The 23,036-nt window shown below is 36.3% G+C and overlaps 1 protein-coding gene across 1 annotated transcript in view; it reads right to left on the reverse strand.

The window, feature by feature from the left end:
* Window positions 1-11,810: 11,810 nt before the first annotated feature.
* Window positions 11,811-23,036, reverse strand: part of LOC140195317 (probable acyl-CoA dehydrogenase 6) — a 46,506-nt gene continuing 35,280 nt past the window's right edge. Inside the window, exons 7-9 of the mRNA XM_072253431.1 lie at window positions 19,229-19,390; window positions 16,633-16,783; window positions 11,811-14,806 (exon numbers count right to left, since the gene is read on the reverse strand). Coding sequence (XP_072109532.1) covers window positions 14,713-14,806; window positions 16,633-16,783; window positions 19,229-19,390 — 407 coding nt within the window. The 3' untranslated portion in view covers window positions 11,811-14,712. The remainder of the gene's footprint in view (window positions 14,807-16,632; window positions 16,784-19,228; window positions 19,391-23,036) is intronic.

Raw genomic sequence — 23,036 nt, forward strand, 5'->3', positions numbered from 1 at the left:
CTAGACTCCTCGGCCTATGGAAACACCGTTGCCATGTTTACCTTGGGAAGCCCTGTAATTTATACTTGGACAACTGAGGCCCCTCTCCTCTTCTTCTTATAGCAAGTAAGCACACCTTGGTAAGGAGAGCAGCAAAATGATGCAGCTGGTAGTGCTGCTACCTCTCAGTTGCAGCAACTCAGGATTGGACCTTGACCCCCATTGCCATCCTTGTGGAATTTGAAAGAATCCCTGTGAGTTTCACCTGGCTGCTCTAGTTTCCTTCTACATCTCTTATTTTTTCTTTTCAAATCTTTTTATTGTGATACTATACAGGAAAAATAACATGAGTACATTGAAGTAACAGCCCTTACAATGTCTCAAAAAAGACATTACCTTAAAGATTGAAAAAAAAATTTGTGATATCAGCAAAAAAAACCTACTAAGCAGAAAAGTGAGAAAAAAAAGAACCCATTAGGTATACAACCCCGGAGTCATGCATCATACAAAAAGCTTCTAAAAATAAACATCAAACCGCCAGCAAGAAAAGAAAATATACTAAAAAATTTACAATTAGATCGTGGAAAAATTATATCAATTAACTCAAATGATAATAACGAGCAAATGAGCCCCATCTTTTCTCAAAATCAAATAAAGGTTCAAAGGTTCGACTTCTAATTTTCTCCAAACTAAGACATAGCATTACTTAAGAGAACCATTGTGACAAAGTGGGAGCTGATGTATCCTTCCACTTCAACAAAATGGCCGTCCTAGCTATCAATGTAACAAATGCAATAACACGTTAGTCAGACACAGAAATACCATGAATATTTTGAGGAATTATTCCAAAAAACACAGTTAATTTATTAGTTTGTAGATTAATTTTAAGTCCTTTAGAAATTGTTGAAAAAACCGACTTCCAGAACTGTTCCAATATAGAAAAAAACCAAAACATATGTGTCAGTGTAGCTATCTCAGTTTTACGTCTATCACAATGACTATCAACATTAGAAAAGATTTTAGAAAGTCTCTCCTTTGTCAAATGATAACGATGTACAATTTTAAATTGAATCAATGAATGGCTAGCACAAATTGAAGAACAGTTAACCAACTTCAAAATCCGCATCCAATCCTCCGTCATAAAAGTCAAATTAAGTTCCTTTTCCCAATCCTGTTTAATCTTAGATAAAGGACACTTATCCCATTGTAATAATAAATTATAAATTCTTCCAATAGAACCCTTAATCAAAGGATTCCTACTCATAATAGTATCTAACAGGTCAGCCTCCAATATGTAAGGAAAATTACTTAAATATTTTCATAAAAAATGTCTAACTTGAAGGTATTGCAGAAAGTGTGAGTATGAAAGAGAATATTTATCAATTAATTGTTCAAAAGACATCAATCTATCTTCTTTAAATAAATCCAAAAAAGAATTAATACCTTTATTTTTCCAAAGTAAAAAAATTGGATCACTCAAAGAAGGCTTAAAAAGGTAATTTTGGTAAATTAAACTGCAAAGTTTAAATTTTTTAAAATTAAAAAAATTGCGGAACTGGAGCTAAATTTGTAAAGAATACTTAATCACAGGAAACAACAACAAACAACAGGAATTCTGCAGATGCTGGAAATTCAAGCAACACACATAAAAGTTGCTGGTGAACGCAGCAGGCCAGGCAGCATCTCTAGGAAGAGGTGCAGTCGAGGTCCTGACGAAGGGTCTCGGCCTGAAACGTCGACTGCACCTCTTCCTAGAGATGCTGCCTGGCCTGCTGCGTTCACCAGCAACTTTTATGTGTGTTGCTTAATCACAGGATATAGGTTTAAATTAACAACTTTAACTAATTGCATAGGTAAAGGAGCTCCCAATAACGAGGTTAAATAAAACTGTTTTACAACTTTCAGTTCCAGGTCTACCCAAATTGGCCGATCACTCTTATCAACCCAATTTAACCAAAAAGACATATATCGCACATTAACAGCCCAATAATACATTCTTAGATTAGGCAAAGCAAGACCTCCATCCTTTTTCAATTTTTGTAAGTGACGTTTACTAATTCTTGGTCTTTTATTATTCCAAATAAAAGATAAAATAATAGGATCAATCCGATCAAAAAACTTCCTAGTCAAAAAAACAGGAATATTCTGAAATAAATATAAAAATTTTGGTAGATATCATTTTAACTATATGAATATGACCAACAAGTGAAAATGTAAGTGGACTCCATCTACTAAATAAATACTTAATAGAGTCTACTAAAGGAACAAAATTGGCTTTATAAAGATCCTTATATTTTTTAGTAATTATAATACCTAGATATCTAAAAGAGTCTGTAACTTTAAAAGGAGTATTATCATATATAGAGACAGAATCGTTTAAAGGAAACAATTCACTTTTACTAAAATTTATTTTATACCCGGAAAAACCTCCAAATTCATTAAATAATTTTAGCAAGGCAGGAATGGATTTGTCAGGGTTAGATATATAAACCAATAAATCATCAGCGTAAAGAGAGATCTTATGCATGGTCTCATTCACAAAAACCCCGTGGATATTTTTAGCCTCACGAAGAGCAATAGCAAGGGGTTTTAATATTAAATTAAATGACAAAGGACTTAATGGACAGCCTTGCCTTATCCCCCATGAAAGCTGAAAAAAAGGAGACCTACAATTGTTAGTGACAACAGTAGCAATAGGGGCTTTATATATCATTTTAATCCAATTATTAAAATTAGCACCAAAGCCAAATTTCTCTAAAGCATTGAATAAATATTTCCATTCGACTTGATCGAATGCTTTTTCAGCATCCAAAGATACAACACATTGTGGAGTTTTAAAAGAGGACGAATATATAATATTAAATAGTCTCCGAACATTTGAAAAAGAATAGCGACCCTTTATAAAGCCTGTTTGATCTTTAAAAATAATTTTACCCAAAATATTCTCCAACCAATTGTCCATCATCTTTGACAAAATCTTAGTGTCGACATTCAGTAATGAAATAGGTCTATATGAAGCACAGTCAGTAGGATCTTTATCTTTTTTAAGAATTAAAGAAATAGAAGCCTCATAAAAGGTAGAGGATAAGTGACCTTTCACAAAAGAATCCATAAACATTTCCAACATATACGGAAAAAGCAACTTTCCAAATTTTTTATAAAATTCTACAGGATAACCATCAAGTCCCAGGGACTTACCATATTGCATTGAAAAAATAGCTTTATGAATTTCGGCTTCAGTGATTTGAGCATCGAGGGTTTTTTGATCTTCAGCCGAGATTTTAGGAAAAACAATCTTTTGTAAAAAAGCATTCAATTCAGAAGAATCTAACGGACATTGTGATTTATAAAGCTCAGCATAAAAATCTTGAAAAATCTTATTAATTTCTTCATATTCCTGAGCTAAGGTACCATCTTTCCTACGAATTTTCATGATTTGCCTTTTGGCTGCAGCCATTTTTAATTCAGATGCGAGCAGTTTATTATTTTTATCTCCAAACATATAAAATTTTCTCTTTAACTTAAGCAAATATCCTTTAATGGAATGACTTAATAACAGGTTATATTGTGATTGAAGTTCCACCCTTTGTTTAAATAAATCAATATTGGGGGAAATTGCATAAATATTATCTAAATCTTTAATTTGTTTTGAAATTCTATCTAATTCTGCTTTAGTTTGCTTTTTAAGTTTAGCTGAATAAGAAATAATCTGACCACGTAAAAATGCTTTAAATGTATCCCATATAACTAATTTAGACGTACCCCCTATATCATTAAAAAGAAAAAATTCTTTTGTCTAGGTTTCAATGAAACTGATAAAGTCAGAGTTTTGCAATAATGTCTGAGACATGCGCCAATGTGGGCGGGTAAGAATGATATCATCAAATTCAAAAGACAGACTCAGAGGCGCATGATCAGTTATAGCAATAGCATCATATTCACAAGTTTTAACACTAGGCAAGAAGTGGGGATCGATTATAATAAAATCGATCCTCGAATATTTTTTATAAACATGTGAGAAGAAAGAATATTCTCCATTATCGGGATGAAGATACCTCCACAAATCAATCAACCCAAAATCAATCAAAAAAGAATTAATAAATGACGTGGAACGATTTGGAAGTTGCTGATTGGTTGAGCTCTTATCAATCATAGGTTTTCAGCAGCAGTTAAAATCCCCACCCATTATCAGCATATATTCATTTAAATCAGGCAGTAAAGCAAATACCTTTTTAAAAAAAGAAGGATCATCTAAGTTAGGACCATACAAATTAACCAAAACAACTTTTCTGTTACAGATTGTTCCTTTAACAATTAAAAATCAACCATTAGAATCTGATTCAATATCCACTTGAATAAATATATTAGGTTTAATAAAGATAGATAGGCCTTTTGTTTTACCCTGAGAAGTAGAGTGGAATTGCAAACCATTCCACCATCTAAAAAAATCTATTTTGATCCCCCGCCCTGATATGTGTCTCTTGAGCAAAAATTATATCAGGTTGGAATCGGTTAATAATTTTAAAAGTCTTTTTTTGTTTAATAGGATGTACATTCCAACTTATTATATTAATCCGTTTAAATACCATACTATAATTTTATTCTACTTTATACATGCACAGAGCACATACCAATACGGGTTGATCAAAAATGTTGTGATGAAGAATACAACCAGATAAAAAACACGCATGCTCCGGAACCACCCAATGGGAAAAAAACTCCAACTCTAAACCCACCCACCCACACCCGGAAGCCCGAAAAAGGCAAGTGATCTACGATAGAATTCAAAGCTACTGACTGCACTGTCTGTGTTTTCTTTCCCTCCACCCAGTTAGTAAAAAAAGTAGAGTGACCTTGTGAAAAAAACAATAAAGTCTTAGCAAAAAAAAAGGTATTTACATTCCATCGACTAATAAACAAGAAAGAATCAAAATAATGTTATCTCTTAGAGAGAAAAACCAATGCCATCTTTAAGTTTGATATTAATTCCCTAAAAAAGCCTTAAATTCAATTGTAAAATGTTATAATAAACAAAAAATATATAAAAAGCCCTATTAGTAGGAAAAAACTACCAATTAGATGATTAAAAAAAAGAAACAAACCAAGTATTAAATTAATCTTTATCTTTAACCTTTATCTTCTTCTGTCAGTTGTAGAATGTTCAGAGATCACTTAGACAGAGATACTTAAGCCATAAATCTTTCCAAAGGAAAACCAACAATATGCAATAATGAACAACTCTCCTTATCTTCTTTAATTAGTCTCTCAATGAAATATACAAATGACCTTCATAAATCTTCTTTCCAAAATGTGAATAATATTCAGATAGCCAAACAGCCTTTCAGATAGATCATTCAACAGCGGTGTCAATAACAGCAGCAGGTATAGCCTGAACAAAGTCCAGTGCAGCTTTTGGATCAAAAAAAATACGAGGAGGAGAATTAGCAGGAAAAACTTTAATTCTTGTTGGGTACCTCAAAGATGGAAGAAGTTTTTTATCATATGCTTGTTTCATTACCAGGGCAAATTTTGATCTTTGTTCCATTATCTCTCTTGGATAATCTTCATAAAAGCGGAGCTCAGATTCCATAAATCTAAAAACTCTCTGTTTTCTTGCCTGTCGCATTATTTGATCTTTAATTTTAAAGTGATGAAAGCAAACCAGAACAGATTTTGATTTACTAGAATTCTTCAATTTTGAGATAAACGCCGTGTGCCCTTTCTATAGCAGGCGGCTTTGATAGAATGGTAGGAAATAAAGTGTGGACAAGCTTACCAAAGTAAGCAGTTAAATCTCCATCTTCGGCTTCTTCTTGCAGCCCAACAATTCGTATATTCTTTCGTCGAGACCTAGTTTCCAGGTCTATAATCTTATTTTGATATCTTTCCAAACGAGTTGTAGCTTCAGACAACTTTTGCTTAGTTATCTTCAATTCCTCTTCATGTGTAATAACTTGAGTTTCCAGGTCTTTAGGTTTTCCCAGAAATGACTTCATTTCATTACTATTCTTTTCCAGTTGGTCTTTAATTGATCCATTCTGATCCTTAATTGAATTCAGTGTCCGAACGATATCTTCAGCCCATGATGGCATTTCATCAGATCTTTCCTTTTGCAGCTTTCCTTTCCCATTACCTTAATTACTAGGTTCAGGTAAATTCTTCCCACTTCTTGTAGACATAGACATATTGTTCCCCCTCAAGAATCAGCAAGTAAAAATTTTAAATTCAAAGCTTAAACTAGGGGGAGAGAAAGAAAACTAAGAGCAGCACAAAAATACTGCTACTCCATTTGCAGACAGGGGCAGTCCCCTTCTACATCTCAAAAGATGCAGTTTGGTAGGTCAATTGGTACATTACCCTGTGTATCACTAAATGGTAGGAGTGTCAGGGTGTAGTTGATTGGCATGTTGAATTCCATCTGTGATTCCAATGCCCACTTTACTAGTTGATCTAAATCCTGTTGTAACCTGAGACAACCTCTTCCACCGATTTTGGGGTCACCCACAAACGTACCAATTGTGCCATCTACATTATCATTTAGATTACTAATGTAGCTGACAAACAACAGGGGAGCCAACACCGATGCCTTTGACTACAGACCTCCTGAAAAAAACAGTTCCCACTACAAGCCCTTGACTCTTTCCACCAAGCCAAGTTTGTATCTGATTGGCTTTCGATCCTAGATCTCATGTGATCTTGCCTTCAGGACCAACCTCCCATGTGGGACATTGTCAAGAGCCTTACTTAAGTCTAGTTGGTATAGGTATTTGGCAATCACTGTTTGCGGCAGAATCTCTGAGGTAAAGGCTGTTCATTACACATGAAGCACAAATATTTTCCTTAGTTATTTTTCTTATTACTTTCTTTATTCCTTTATTAAATTGATAGCTCTCATAGAGATATTCAAGGGCCATTGGAATGGAAGGCTTTCTCATCCAATCAACTTTGGTTGGAGCAAGGAAAATGACTGCTGGATGCCAAATTTCCATATGAAAGTATTACAATGCAAAATGAAAATCAAATATGAAGACAACAAAAACTAATGATAGTTTCAAAAGGAAAATGCGTCATATCTTTTGAAATAATAGCTGTATGCTCCATTTGGCTAGAATACAATCAAAAGCTTGAAAAATGGAATTCACCTGCAATGCATAATCCCATGGGCAAGGCTATTCGAAAACTTAAGTTATCATTACTTGTGGAACACACCAAATCACCTCTTTAAAATGAACAGTGCTGCCTATTGGAAACAGAATGCAGACTGTGAATTCAGTGTAGCTATGCCTGAACATAGAGCAAACTTGTAATTTGTCAACTGCCAAACCTCTCATTTCAGAACTTTTTGCATTTGCACTGTCATGTCCAGAAGCCAGGTACCCTGGGAAGCAAAGATCCATCCATAGCAGAATGTCCGTTTGGAGAAAGGAGATGTCTTGTGGTGCACAAAAGCACAATAAAAGCATTGCACCTGATAGGTAGTTTCTTCTACTTTTCACCAATGAGTCTATTAGAGTTTATGAAGTTTTTCTATCAACCATCTATTTTAATTCTATTCCTTTTGAATAATACTACCATCTCAGGCTCCCTCTACCTTGATAGTAATACTCCATATAAGCTTACGGCCAGAGAACTGAAATAGCCTTCTGTGTAATAGGCAGGAATACTAATCAAAGTAAAATGAGGGACTCAAAATCCAGTATGTAGGGTCCTACTGAAGGGTCTCGGCCCAAAACATCAACTGCACTCTTTCCCATAGATGCTGCCTGGCCTGCTGAGTTCCTCCAGTATTTTGTGTGTGTTACCAGTATGTAGGTCATGAACTCGTGAAAATTTAATAAAAGCCAGATAAACTGAACAGATTCCCAAGAATGACTGTGCGGCCAACAAAGTGACAACAATCATATGTTGCTATCTAAGTGATTTTTGTTTTATGCAGGTAGAGGTGATTTTCCAAGTTTGAATCCATTGAGATATCATAAGTAAAATTAACTTCATAAGATTTCTATTATCTGCTCTGATCTGAAATACATAAAAGATTATGTCTGAAGTGTTTAACTCAATGCAGCTGTACAATATTTAAAAAGTAAGTACTTTTTTTTACTTCAGTTGCTGAGGAGAAATACACAATCACTGTTTTCATTGTTTACCAATATGTTTTTCATTTAAAAAGTATACTATTTGTTAATTAGATCACTTTGAATTATAATTTATGCATAATTGTGACATACACAGCAAATGACCGATCTTTGAAACCATCAACCCTGTATTAAAATGAAAAATTCTTTGTAAAAGGCAGTGCAATTTCTGAGCTTTCATTCAGCATATTAAAATATATTATCATATGATAGGTTCTTCAGAAAATTGTGTACATAGTCAAAGTAATGTTTAAACTGGGCAAATGCAGAAGGTTTGATGTAAAAAAAAGCTTCTAACCCATGGTCATACTTTATTGATCCCGGGGGAAATTGGTTTTCGTTACAGTTGCACCATAAATAATAAATAGTAATAGAACCATAAATAGTTAAATAGTAATATGTAAATTATGCCAGGAAATTATGAAATAAGTCCAGGACCAGCCTATTGGCTCAGGGTGTCTAACCCTCCAAGGGAGGAGTTGTAAAGTTTGATGGCCACAGGCAGGAATGACTTCCTATGATGCTCAGTGCCGCATCTCGGTGGAATGAGTCTCTGGCTGAATGTACTCCTGTGCCCACCCAGTACATTATGTAGTGGATGGGACACATTGACCAAGATGGCATGCAACTTCGACAGCATCCTCTCTTCAGAAACCACTGTGAGAGAGTCCAGTTCCATCCCTACAACATCACTGGCCTTACAAATGAGTTTGTTGATTCTGTTGGTGTCTGCTACCCTCAGCCTGCTGCCCCAGCACACAACAGCAAACATGATAGCACTGGCCACCACAGACTCAAAGAACATCCTCAGCATCATCCGGCAGATGTTAAAGGACCTCAGTCTCCTCAGGAAGTAGAGACGGCTCTGCCCCTTCTTGTAGACAGCCTCAGTGTTCTTAGACCAGTCCAGTTTATTGATACATACCTTGATACGGTCTTGATACATACCTTTAAATATAGACTGACCAGCACTGCCTTCAAAATGATAGCTGCTATTGTTAATTGGATTTCCCTTTTCATGAATTTGTGTTGATTGTTTTCTTTTAATCTTAAATGCAATCTAAATGAGTCAAATTTCTGTAATGTAATGTGTTTGGATTTATGGAGAAAAAATAATTATTTGTAGAAAAACAACTGACATGAGCAATATTTAAGAACATTTGATCTGGACTGTTTAAACCATTCTAGTTTTTAAAATTTATTTTTGGATGTAGTCATTGTAGTTATGGCCAGCACTTGTTGAATAATTCACTGTTCTTGAGAATGTGTCGCGGCCACTTGGGTCTCTGCAATGTTTCTGGTGAAGGCTCCAGAATGGCACAAAAGACTTTATTCTAACTGAGTGGTTTGTTATGCCATTTAGGATCAGAATTTCCATTTCACTTATGGTCAATAGTAAATCAATTTATAAGATTTAGAACAATCCAATGGATTTAGGCCCATTTTATTTTAGTAATTAACAAAGAATCTGAATTTATTGGCACTGCAACCTCTCTCCATGATTTCAAATCTACCTGGATCAATATTTGGGCTATGTCTATACTGTTACAGATAACAGATCAAGGCTTCATCCAACACACATAAAAGTTGCTGGTGAACGCAGCAGGCCAGGCAGCATCTCTAGGAAGAGGTACAGTCGACGTTTCGGGCAGAGACCCTTCGTCAGGACTAACTGAAAGAAGAGCTAGTAAGAGATTTGAAAGTGGGAGGGGTAGGGGGAGATCCGAAATGATAAGAAAAGACAGGAGGGGGGAGAGATGGAGCCAAGAGCTGGACAGTTGATTGGCAAAAGGGATATGAGAGGATCATGGGACAGGAGGCCTAGGGAGAAAGAAAGGGGGGGGGAGCCCAGAGGATGGGCAAGGGGTATAGTGAGAGGGACAGAGGGAGAAAAAGGAAAGAGAGAGAAAAAGAATGTGTATATAAATAATGGATGGGGTACGAGGGGGAGGTGGGGCATTAGCGGAAGTTTGAGAAGTCAGTGTTCATGCTATCAGGTTGGAGGCTACCCAGACGGAATATAAGGTAGCCTCCAACCTGATGGCATGAACATTGACTCCTCGAACTTCTGCTAATGCCACACCTCTCCCTCGTACCCAATCCATTATTTATTTATATACACACATTCTTTTTCTCTCACTCCTTTTTCTCCCTCTGTCTCTCTCACTATATCCTCTGAGCTGCCCCTCCCCCTTTTCTTTCTCCCTAGGCCTCCTGTCCCATGATCCTCTCATACCCCTTTTGCCAATCAATTGTCCAGCTCTTAGCTCCATCCCTCCCCCTCCTGTCTTCTGCTATCATTTCGGATTTCCCCCTCCCTTCTCAAATCTCTTACTAGCTCTTCTCTCAGTTAGTCCTGACGAAGGGTCTTGGCCCAAAACGTCGACTGTACCTCTTCCTAGAGATGCTGCCTGGCCTGCTGCGTTCACCAGTAACTTTGATGTGTGTTGCTTCAAATTCCAACAACTGCAGATTTCCTCGTGTTAAGGCTTCATCCATGCCTAGTTTATGCCAGTACCAAATGTTCTAATAAGCTTCCTTCTTCTGTTCTTTATCTTTGGTTCATCTAAAATTCTGTTGTCCAAATTGCATTCTTTACCAATAGTCATTATGGCCATAGTTTAATTTGCACCTGTTCCTGATACTCAAATTTATATTTGCATAATAGGGTGAGTAACTGCTTCTCAACTTGCAGCACTTCAATTTCAAATTTCCAATTCTAATTTTTATATCTCTTCAGTAACCCGTTTCTTTCTAACATTGAGTTATTATCAGTCCTGGATGAGTACAAGAGATACATTTCTAAATATAAAATATTAAATGGTTAGAGAATATAGTCTTTCAGCTGATGTCATGTTTAAATTTTATTTGACAGATCCAGCTGGCTTTGCTTTCCAAATGCAGCATATACTTCTCAGTCCTTGCTTGTTTTCAATCCTATACACCTTTGCTGAAAGTGATTTTACTTTTTCCCCTTTTTGCTTTTAGTTAGCCATTTGGAAATTCCAAAAGAATCAGAAGCAGAATTGTGTTTGTATTAGATGAACACACAGGCTCTGTATTATAAATGTTTATTTTGGAGAATTCTCCAGTACTGTATCTCTTTCCTTCTTCAAAGTGTTCCATTAAACTCATCGGCTAAACTTTTCATCAACTACCTTGCTATCTTCTCTGTAGTTCAATGTCTGTGCATTATGTAATGATAGAACAAGGAAACAAGCCATTTAGCCCAACAAATCGGTGTTAACCATCAACGACTTATTTACCTTAATCCTATTTTTATTCTCCCTACATATTCTCTCTTCAGCTTCCCCCACATTTGACAAATCAGTGGCCAATTAACCTATTAACCTACGCTAAATTTGTCAAGTTTTATCAAATGAATGGAATTTATTATCAGCTGAGAAATTTTAGACTTGCTTACATCTCCAATGAACATTTTTAATAATAATAGCTGTATGTTACAGATCCAGATAATGCAGCACAAATACTTCACCCCTGGAACAGGACAAGCAAATTTGATGACGCTAACCAATGACATTCAAGATCTTTGATGAACAGGACAAATGGGAAATGAATGCTAAAATAATTAATTCAATATAAAAATTAGGAACTGCAGTGAAATGATGCCTAAAGAAAAATTAGATTGAAAGAGAGGATGAATTAAAAGTCAAGGCAAGATATAAAGAATTGGACTATTCTTTATTAAAAATTAGTTTTCAATATGTGTGAGGTTGTTTGCTTGACAGTTTAACCTATACATTATGTCCTTAAAATACAGTTTTTGTTAATACAACCTTTAAATTGCATGAAAGGTTCTTTATTATTTCATTTAAATAATACATTTTAAGTAACTATTCAGTTTAATACCAAAAATCATAGTCCATATGAATTTCAAAATACTAATCCCACACATCCTTATTTTCCTTTTTAATTGTTGCATAAAATTAATGTAAAATACATTGCTGAGATAGTAACAAAAACATGTTTCTTTTTATGTTAACTGAGGAAGAGCAAGTTCAGAGAAATATGACTGTACATTTTTCATTTTTCCATATCATTTTGGAGATTCTATTATTGTTACTTCATTTTCACAATTTTGGTTACAAATCAAAGGTTCTCAAGTAGAACATCTTATTTGTAACACAAATGATAAACCAGTATTATAAAATTATAAGGTTTAATACTGTACTAAAATATAATATAGAACCAACTATGTCACCCTGTTTTAAGGTATCAACATGATAATGAATAGAAAACATTCAACTTTAGTCTAAAGTGCTACATAGGAGAGAAATTACAATTTTTTTTCTCCAGAGCTTCCCAACGAAAATCTCTCTTACCCATGGTTTATATTTGGTCATATTCATCTTGGCCAATATTTTGCCAAACTATTAGAATTCCAATCTGGAACATTTTCATTAATTTCCCAAAATGTGATTGATAGATTCAGGATTTTTACATCAGAATAGTGGATTTCAACACTACCATCCAGTGCTCATACTGTTTTAAAAAACAATCAATCGCGAGTATTTTGTGTTAAATGTTTTCACAAAATTTTACCTATATAATTACTTTAATATAAGTATATACTCTATGAATTATTTTCTAATTTCACTGAGCTCTACTATCCCAAATTGCCATTACCACTAGAGACTTAGCATTAATTAAGGTTCATTTAACATATTATTAGAAATTTGTTCTGGCCTTGGAATTGCTTGATCTGTCCTCCTTTCCCACAGTATAAGATTGGACACCAGCTATTTTGAGTGCTAACTTACACAAACTGAATGGAGTCACTCCCCAACATTCCAAAACCTCTTTTACTAAACACCACTGAGTTTAAGAAGATTGTGACCCTAAACGGTAGCAAGCCAGTGGAACTACAAAACCTTTTGTCATAAAAAGGTAAAATAATACAAGAGGTTTATAGGTCTTAGCTGGAAGAATTTAAAGAGAAAAAAACAAACATCCTTTCTTTCCACTGAACAATAGTTTGTTCCAATTCAAATAGTTATTTGTACTGTATAATTGCTTTTCCCTCAACATAACCATCCAGAATTTTAAACTCATGACACTATAAATCTCTTTCTTTAATTCTATCAAAACTCTATATAGACAAATATTCCAGCTGGAAAAGCCCCAATAATTCATAGTTCAGAACAATTTCACATCTTTGGTATCGAATACCATTAAGTACTAACACAGCCAGGTATAATTACTTTAAAAAAGGAAATAGTGCTTCTTCCCAAGTATGATGTTAGATAATTTTCAGAATGGCAGGCGGTGACTAGTGGGGTACCGCAAGGCTCAGTGCTGGGACCCCAGTTGTTTACAATATATATTAATGACTTGGATGAGGGAATTAAATGCAGCATCTCCAAGTTTGCAGATGACACGAAGCTGGGTGGCAGTGTTAGCTGTCAGGAAGATGCTAAGAGGATGCAGGGTGACTTGGATAGGTTGGGTGTGTGAGCAAATTCATGGCAGATGCAATTTAATGTGGATAAATGTGAAGTTATCCACTTTGGTGGCAAAAATAGGAAAACAGATTATTATCTGAATGGTGGCCGATTAGGAAAAGGGGAGGTGCAACGAGACCTGGGTGTCATTATACACCAGTCATTGAAAGTGGGCATGCAGGTACAGCAGGCAGTGAAAAAGGCGAATGGTATGCTGGCATTTATAGCGAGAGGATTCGAGTACAGGAGCAGGGAGGTACTACTGCAGTTGTACAAGGCCTTGGTGAGACCACACCTGGAGTATTGTGTGCAGTTTTGGTCCCCTAATCTGAGGAAAGACATCCTTGCCATAGAGGGAGTACAAAGAAGGTTCACCAGATTGATTCCTGGGATGGTAGGACTTTCATATGAAGAAAGACTGGATGAACTGGGCTTGTACTCGTTGGAATTTAGAAGATTGAGGGGGGATCTGATTGAAACGTATAAGATCCTAAAGGCATTGGACAGGCTAGATGCAGGAAGATTGTTCCCGATGTTGGGGAAGTCCAGAACGAGGGGCCACAGTTTGAGGATAGAGGGGAAGCCTTTTAGGACCGAGATTAGGAAAAACTTCTTCACACAGAGAGTGGTGCATCTGTGGAATTCTCTGCCACAGGAAACAGTTGAGGCCAGTTCATTGGCTATATTTAAGAGGGAGTTAGATATGGCCCTTGTGGCTACGGGGGTCAGGGGGTATGGAGGGAAGGCTGGGGCGGGGTTCTGAGTTGGATGCTCAGCCATGATCATAATAAATGGCAGTGCAGGCTCGAAGGGCCGAATGGCCTACTCCTGCACCTATTTTCTATGTTTCTATGTTTCTTTCATGGATTAAACTGCATAAAATATAATTTTTCATTATTTGAGTTGAAAGATACCATTAGTACAAGTGAAAATGATCTTTCATGTCCAAAGCATAATCATTCTAGAAAAGGCGATACATCACACAGTATAGAATTTACCTACACTCCTTCACGTTAACCATTTCTAAATCTTTCATGAAAATCATAAAATGACACATGGAAAACACGAAAAATTAAGGCAAACACATTGTGATTTTATTATTGTCCTTTGATTGATTTAGCTATTGTTTTAATCAATCATGTCCTTCCAGGTAAAGTTCCCGTGTACTTGCATATGATGGACAACATGACTTCATCTGCACCACCTCCAATTGACAGAAGTCTCAAATCCCTCAAGGAAAAATAAGAAAACAATCATTCATTGAGTGCATACAAAATATGCTGAAATCTAGCTGAGCAAATCAATGACCCAGAATATCCTGCTCTCACTCTATCCAATTATTGCTTGTTGAAGGTCTTTTGGTGCCAATTTTTGAAAGAAAATGGATGAAATGTCACTTAGGATATTACCCAAGGGCCATAACATAATGTATGGGCACCACTCACAGGAGTGCTTTGACAGCTAGCCAAAGCATTCCCTCGGGCTCATGTTCAAAGCTACCAAACAACTTGCTATGTTTCCCACTCAAGAATAAATCACACAATTCATTTTGTAACATTTTCAAAACGAACAGAATGCTAGAGAAAAAAGATACTCAATTAATTAAAAACAGAGCTGAATCTAACTCCTTCTCCTTCGTCTTCTCTATTGAAATGAAAGGTGTCATTGAACCTGCACAAAGTTAGACTGGGCATGGATTCATCAGGCAGATTTTCTAGAATAATTGTGGGGTACAGGAGATTGATGCTTCAACACTTGATCCAGCATCAGTGTGTAATTGGAAAGAAAACCTGAAAACAGGTGTTCATGAAAATTTGTATCCCTAGCCCAAGAATTCCAATGGATAAGAATGGAAGTCTTGGCAGTTCCAAGCAGAAATGGCAGAATTTTCCAAATAAATCCAAACTAATGATTCAAGCATCATCTTTTAATACTCTAATTTCCAACATTTATTGCTGTGACAAGCAGTAAAAACCAACGAGTATCGTGCACTACAATGATTTATTGAAATAAAGTGGTTGTTTGGATATCAGATTACTTAATGCCTTCAAGACTTTCAAGATCTTTGTAAAGTAATAAAATTTAGGACATTAAAATTAGGGTAAGCCAAAGGAAACTGGTAATTAGGTAACGGTATATTTTACACTATAATGTAGCTGGTAGGGGTGCTGCATCACATCTCCAATGGTCTTGGTTTAATTCTGGCCTTACATGCTGTGTGGAATGTGCACATTCTCTCTTTAACCACGCGGATTTCTTTTGCATGCTCTTAGTCCCTTCCCACCCCAGAGTCATAGGTAAATGCAATGGTAGAATGTAGGGAATGCTGATGGGAATTTGAAGAGAATAAAATGTAATTAATATAAATGGCTGCTTGATGGTTGTCAGGGTGATAGTCGACCAAAGATGCTGTTTCTGCACCTATGAACCTAAATTTGATCCAGCTCTTTGAAAAGAAAATAATGAAAGGAAAAAAAGAGCAATAACATGGCAAAACCTTTATTTACTAGATTTTTAAAAATGAATAAAAAATAGTTTTGCTACAAATACACAATTGTCATATGAAGGAGAATATAATTGGAGTAATGGTATATTTACAGGGAAATGGAGTAAACTTCACACTTATAATGGAATTTGCCTGGTATGTCGAAATACAAAGACAGATTTTAATAAATAATTTTCCTTAAAACTTTAAATTAGAAATTGATGAAGGTGCAAAGGCAATAAAGAAAATAATATCCAGACAAAGGACTGCAGACATCATTCAAGAAGTAGCTTGAAGTTTCAATACAACTATGAAAATATGCTATTTCATTAAGGGCTTGGTCCTTTGTTGGACCCTGGAGTTTGTTAGCAATATCTGATCACTTTCTATTGTGCATCTTTAGTTATCTTTGTTGTCTTAGTTGTATATACACTTTTATGGTTATCATTTGTGATAAAATCTGAATATTAAAAAAACAAGTAGACAGCATTTTCAGTGGAGGCTCTCTATAAAGTTAAATAAATCATTGCTCCATTTTTCATTCCTGCAATTTCTTAAAAATATTGCTTACCTATACATTCTGCTGATCAACAATTCATTGGAAAAACCCATGCCTCCCCAAAATTGGAGACAGCTATCAGTAACCTCACGAGTCAAGCGGCCTGCCTTCAGCTTTGCCATTGAGACTAATTTGGTCACATCTTCTCCTTGAATATATCGAGCTGAATTAAGAAAAAAAAACACAACTCAACTTTTATATGATGGAAACATTACAAAGCCTACTGCTATAAAAAGTCTCATAATTGCTGATGGATACGGACAAGGAGACCAGCTTTGAGATGATATTATAACCACAAGGTAATTTTAAGTGAAATGTCACCTCAGTCTCAAACATTTTCTGCCGTGGGCATACTCTCAGCATCACTTTAAGGAGAAGCAGTCAGCATATATGGCCGATGACCTTTCTAAAAGGTCCTGGAGTTGTGTTCTTCTTTGTGACATTTACAAATTTTGAATATTGTGACATTACATTTTTTGGCAGCAGAATACCACTGCTGACAGTTATACACATTCCCCTGATAAATTCAGCAAGTTAATGTTGCGATGTGTTTTAATAAATTATTTAAGCTAAGTCTCATGCTACAATAGGTATTAAAATATGTTCAGAGATCTTACCTGAACAATGTAGCAAGAAATTTATTCCCTTTTAAATGCAGTTGAAAATAAGAAAAAAATCACGTATTTAAATTAAATGATACACCCTATAAATCTATTTAGAAAACTGTTAATTATTTAGATGCACATTAGTATGAATCAAGTATGTTCATTCTGAATAATTCAAATATCTTTATCATCATCAGGTGCCATGCCCAGTTTGAGCTTTGACTGCCATGGCCCACACACTCCTGTTTCGGGTCAAATGGATCAATTCATTGGTATTCATTTCCAATTCTCTGGCTGCTGTCTCCATCATCATTTGTCTTTGTCTTCCTTTTGCTTTCTTCCCTTCAATCTTCCCCATAATTATCGTGCATTCTAACTCCTCTTTCCTAATCACATGTCCAATGAAGTTACGTTGCCTTTTCTAGATCTCATACATTATTTCTCTTTTTGTGTTGGCTCTGTTCATGACATCCTCGTTAGATATTTGTTTCGTCCATGATATTCTTTGCATCCTCCTCAAAAAACACATCTCTGCTGCTTCAATTTGTTTCCTCATGTTACTAGATATCGGTGAGAATAAATGGGGAAGACATAAAACAAGTAAAGAACTTTTGATACTTAGGAAGCTGGGTGACATCAGATGGCAGGTGCGAATTGGACATCAAAGGAAGAATAGGGATGGCAAAAGACACCGTTACGAGAATGAAGAGTATACTGACCAATACTAAACTAGGCATGACAACCCGCCTCAGAGTACTGAAATGTTACGTTTATCCAGTTATGTTATATGGTTCAGAAATATCTTTATACTTTCTCATAAAAACTTGCCATACTCATAATATCACTCAAGCTATAGGGAGAATTTAGCTTGTGATGCATTTAGAGTGCCATGGAAGCAGAGGATTTAGCACAACACTATTAAAGCTCGGGGTTTGGAGTTCAATTCCAACATCATCTGCAAAGAATCTGGTATGTCTTCCCCACAGAATGCGTGGGTTATCTCCAGGTACTCCAGTTTCCTCCCACTTTTCAAAGGTGTACCAGTAGATTAACTGGTCATTGTCAATTGTCTCGTGATTAGGCCAGGGTTAAATCAGGGGTTGCTGGGCAACACAGCTCGAAGGGCTGGAAGAGTCTATTCTGTGCTGTGTCACACTAAATAAATAAACTAACTAACTTAACAACATTTCCAATAAAGGTTTATCTGAAAAATCAAAAATCTGAAAACCTCCAAAATCCAAAATTCTTTTGAGCACTGACATGATGCCAAAGTGGAAAATTCCGCAAGGCACTGTGAAGATTCCTAGACGATGCACATATCTCTGCACACCACAGACAGTTCTGAAAAGTGACCTCATATGTAGTGAACAGAAGTTAATGAAAATAGAAAAACGCTGCATAAAATGAAAAATGAAGATCTCCATTGTGTATTGAGAGAGTGGATTTGTCAGTATCAGAGTGAACATACTCATCTCAGCGGTTTGCTGATCATGAAACAAAAATTGAAGGTAATTTCAGGCTGGTACAGATAAATCAGGACCAATTTACCCTCACCCTACTGCCTTCTCCCAAGTTCCACTACCAACCAGTTAACAGGCCAAGACCAAAGCTAGCAGAGTCTTCTTCAAACTGTGTAGATTGGGTGATCCAGATCTTGTCTCCATTTCCCTGAACAATTTCTCCTGAACCCCTGACTCCAATAAATTTCCAACTATTCATCTCTCTACCCAAAGCCAATTGTACAGTCCAAGCTTTAACCTCTTTCCCATAAAGATTTGCTTTTGCAGTTCACTTTCTGGACACCAGTGCAATAAAAATTACGAGCACCATTGAATAAGATCACCCTTCATTTCCTTGGATTTCCCGATACAACTTCAGGACAGGCCATTTCTGCCCTAGACATCCACGCAACTCTTAGGATTAGCACCAGAGTAACTGAAATCTACTTCAACAAATTAACACTATTTGAATTCAGAAGCAATCGAGTTACTAAAGCTTCATACCAACGCAACGATAAAGAAGAGAACGAAGAAGTTCAATTTCAGTCTCAAGTTCAGCAAGGCGAAAGTGCACAGACTGGTTATGCAGCACTGGCCGGTCAAAAATTTTACGATGTCGTGTATATTCAATTGTCTCTTGTATGATGTTTTGTATCGGCAACAATGCTGAAAGAGAAAAGGAAAAAAAGGTGTGATTTTACAGCAATGATATTTCACATTCAAACACCCACACAGCAAATTAATGTATGAAGCCATCTTGAGTATATATAGAAAATAGCCCAACAATATACTCCAGGTACCTTAAGTTTTGAACATTATTAGTATATCTGTTGAGTAATTAAGAGGATCTTTAATGGTTATTTGTGAGCTTTGTCAAGTTTGTCCTCTTCCTGGAATTCTAACGCCCAGGTCCTCTCCTTTCCATTATCCCTGAGCATGTCAAGGACTTGTCACATTTGTCTCTTCTGCAACTGTTTCTGTGCATTTCTGCATTCAATGTTTCACTAAAATGGTTCCAGGTAATATCATAAATGATACAAAAAAAAAAACAGGTATTTTTAAATCTTCTTTACCTATGGAAAAGTAATGTGGTATTTTATTCCAGAAGGGCTGCAGGAATAAGCCAAGTAATTACATGTGTCCAAGTACTTCAGCGGTAAGGAAGTTACGGGGGGTGGGGGAGGAAATACGATGGACAGGATTAGTCTACGCTTGGAAAGCTAAGCTTTAATCAAAAAAATTAATCAATATAGCTATGTAAGAGGGGGTACTGTCTCACCAATTTAATAGAATCTTCCAATCTTCCGAAGTGGTGACGGAAGATGATGAGTCAGTTAATATGGTATACATGGATTCCAGCATGAACTTTGACAAAGTCCCTCTGGGGAAACTGAAGCAAAAAAGCCAGTGCCCAAGGCATCCAGGCTAATCTGACAAAATAAATTAGAAATTGGATGGAGGTAGGAAATAGAGGGTGGTGGTCAAGGATCATTTTTGCAAAATCACAACAGTAGACAGTGACTTATCACAGGAATCAGTGCTGGGTCAATGCCCGAGATGTCTTGCTTTTTGATTAATCCTGACTTCAGCTCTGTTGCAGTCACTTGAGTCCTCAAATATGTTTCATATTTCCTCTTCTCTCACTCGTTTTCACCAGCCATAGGAAGTATATTCTCCTGCTCATTTTCCAACCCACCAACCTCCACATTCTATATATAATCCTTTAAAATTTATGCCATCTTCAATGAGATTCCACCACAGCTCATTTTCCCATTCCCTCCCCTTTCAGCATTCCAAAGAGACTGTTCCTTTTGCAATTCCCAACACTAGTCTTTTATCTCTACCAACCACATCCTCTCCCATGCAACCACAGGAGATGAAATACCTAATATTTCACATTACCCCTTCCATGAAAAAAACACCCTGGCAGTCTTTCCAGGTAAAGCAGAGATTCACAAGTGTGCTGAATTTGTCAGAAACCAAATGATTCCGGGACCACCTTCTTGAAAATCTTAATTTCATCAGTAGAAACAGTACACAATAAAACTGGATTTTGCACTACATGTATTAGCAAAAATTCTAAAATGAATAGTAGGGGTTAATTACCAGGAATCCAGTTCTAGCTGGTGACCCAATTAAAAATGCATCTGACACTTAAATCTCAGGCAGCTTGTTTACCAAAGACTTACTGCAATTTAGAAGATCATCCTCTAATTTCCGGAAGCAGTACATTAAACAAGCAGATCGACATAGGTTGGATTCCTGCTACCTGCAGCATTTGTCAGCAAAGCCTTCTGTTTATATGGGAAGACCAAGTGACGTTCCAAAATTATAAGGTCTTTATCAAATGACTACTGTACATAATTCAATCTGTGTAATACAGTAAATATTTAAAATAACCTGAAAAACAATATACAAATATAACTTTGCTTTTCCCCTTTGAAGTCTGAGAATAAATTTTGTCTTTGACTTTCTTGTTAACTAAATAGAGTTGTAAATACACATTTTTTAACATAATCTGGAGTATTTTACATGTTTTTTAAAGCTCTTTCAGTTTGCTACGGTTATTCTTTCATTGATTAAAGTTATAATCTAAGTCCTCAATTTTTATTCTCCAACTTTCGCTCCACAAGTCCAGTTAAAAATATCTAATTTGCATGTGGGCTGTATGGGGCAGTTGGGTCCTGACTAAATATCAAGAAATGCCAATAGCGATTATGTAGTTTCTACCACCCAAGACAACTCCGCCTTCACGTAGGGATTACACGTGCACCCTGTCTCACTGAAGGATCTCTGTCTATGGTGAGTGTTTGGCACCAGAAAAATACCCAGACCAATGGTGGTGGTGTCACCCAAAATCACTTAAGTCTCCGGCAGCAGGGAGATGGATTCCAAGCTTTGATGGAAGATTGTCTTTGTACAACAACAGCAAAGGTTGGACGACGTCTAGTGTATGATTCCCAATCGGGAACACCAGTAGAGGTCAAATGCTCTAGTTAGATGAGCACTGCAGCAACAGAAGGCAACAGCAAACCACTGTTGAAATTTCTGTCTAGTCAATCATGGAAAGGAACAAAAGAAGGAAACCAGACAACAGCGTGAATGGGGTTGATTCTAATCAACAGAACAACACCTCGCTTGGTAGGGATAGTCATGTGCTACAGGTGACACCAGTCCGTCATCCAGAGACTGTAAGCAATAGGGAAAGGCTAAGAATAGAAACATGGGACATCCATACACTTTACCAGAAAGGAAAGCTGGACAACACATTAAATGAAATGAAAAGGTTGGAAGTGGATATCTTAGGTCTGTCAGAAATTAGATGGACCGACAGTGGCAAATTCACTAAGAATAGTTCTCTGATAATATATTCTGGAGGTCAACAGCATATGTATGGAGTTGGAATTATTTTAAACAAACAAGTATCAAAATGTCTTATGGGATATCGGACGATATCCAACCAGCTGCTTTTAGTTAAATTAAGGGGTAACCCTTTAACATTAGCATAATCCAAGCCTGAGCACCAACAAATGATGCGGATGAAGAAGATATCAACAAGTTTTATGAAGATCTCGACAGTGCTTATGAGCAACGTAAATCTCAGGATATAAAACTAGTCATGGGAGATATTAACTCCAAAGTTGGACAGGAAAGGGTCGATAACATCATAGGACCTTTTGGATTCGGGGAGAAAAATGAAAATGGAGAAAAGTTTACTGATTGGTGTGTCAGGAACAACCAAGTGATCACCAATACTTGGTATAAAAACCATCCACGTAGATTGTGTACTTGGATTAGTTCTGGAGATAGAACAAGGAATCAAATAAATTTCATTACCATCAATGAACGCTTTAGAAATAATATCACAAATTCTAAAGCCTACCCAGGAGCAGACTGTGGTTCAGATCACCATCCAGTAATAGCTACCATCAAAACAAAATTAAAGAAACTGAAATGTGGAAAAAAAGAGAAGGAAGTATATGTTGGGAGAACTTAAAATTATAGCATACTTAAGCAACAATTCAAAACAGCTGTAGAAGAACACCTCAATGAAAACAAAACAACACCTATTTGGGACAGATTTAAATATGCTATACTGCAATCAGCAGAGGAGATAATCCCAGTACAAGAAATCCAACACACCAACAAGGGGTGCATAACCCAGGAAATTCTAGATCTGATGGAACAAAGAAGGTTAGTGAAGAATAATGAAGTGCAATACAGAGAGCTGGACAGACAGACCAGACAGTTGTGCAATATTGCAAAGGAAGAATGGTTAAATCAAAAACACAATGAAGTAGAAGACCATATT

This window comes from Mobula birostris, chromosome 3 (genome assembly GCF_030028105.1).
Source record: "Mobula birostris isolate sMobBir1 chromosome 3, sMobBir1.hap1, whole genome shotgun sequence".
NCBI lineage: Eukaryota > Metazoa > Chordata > Chondrichthyes > Myliobatiformes > Myliobatidae > Mobula > Mobula birostris.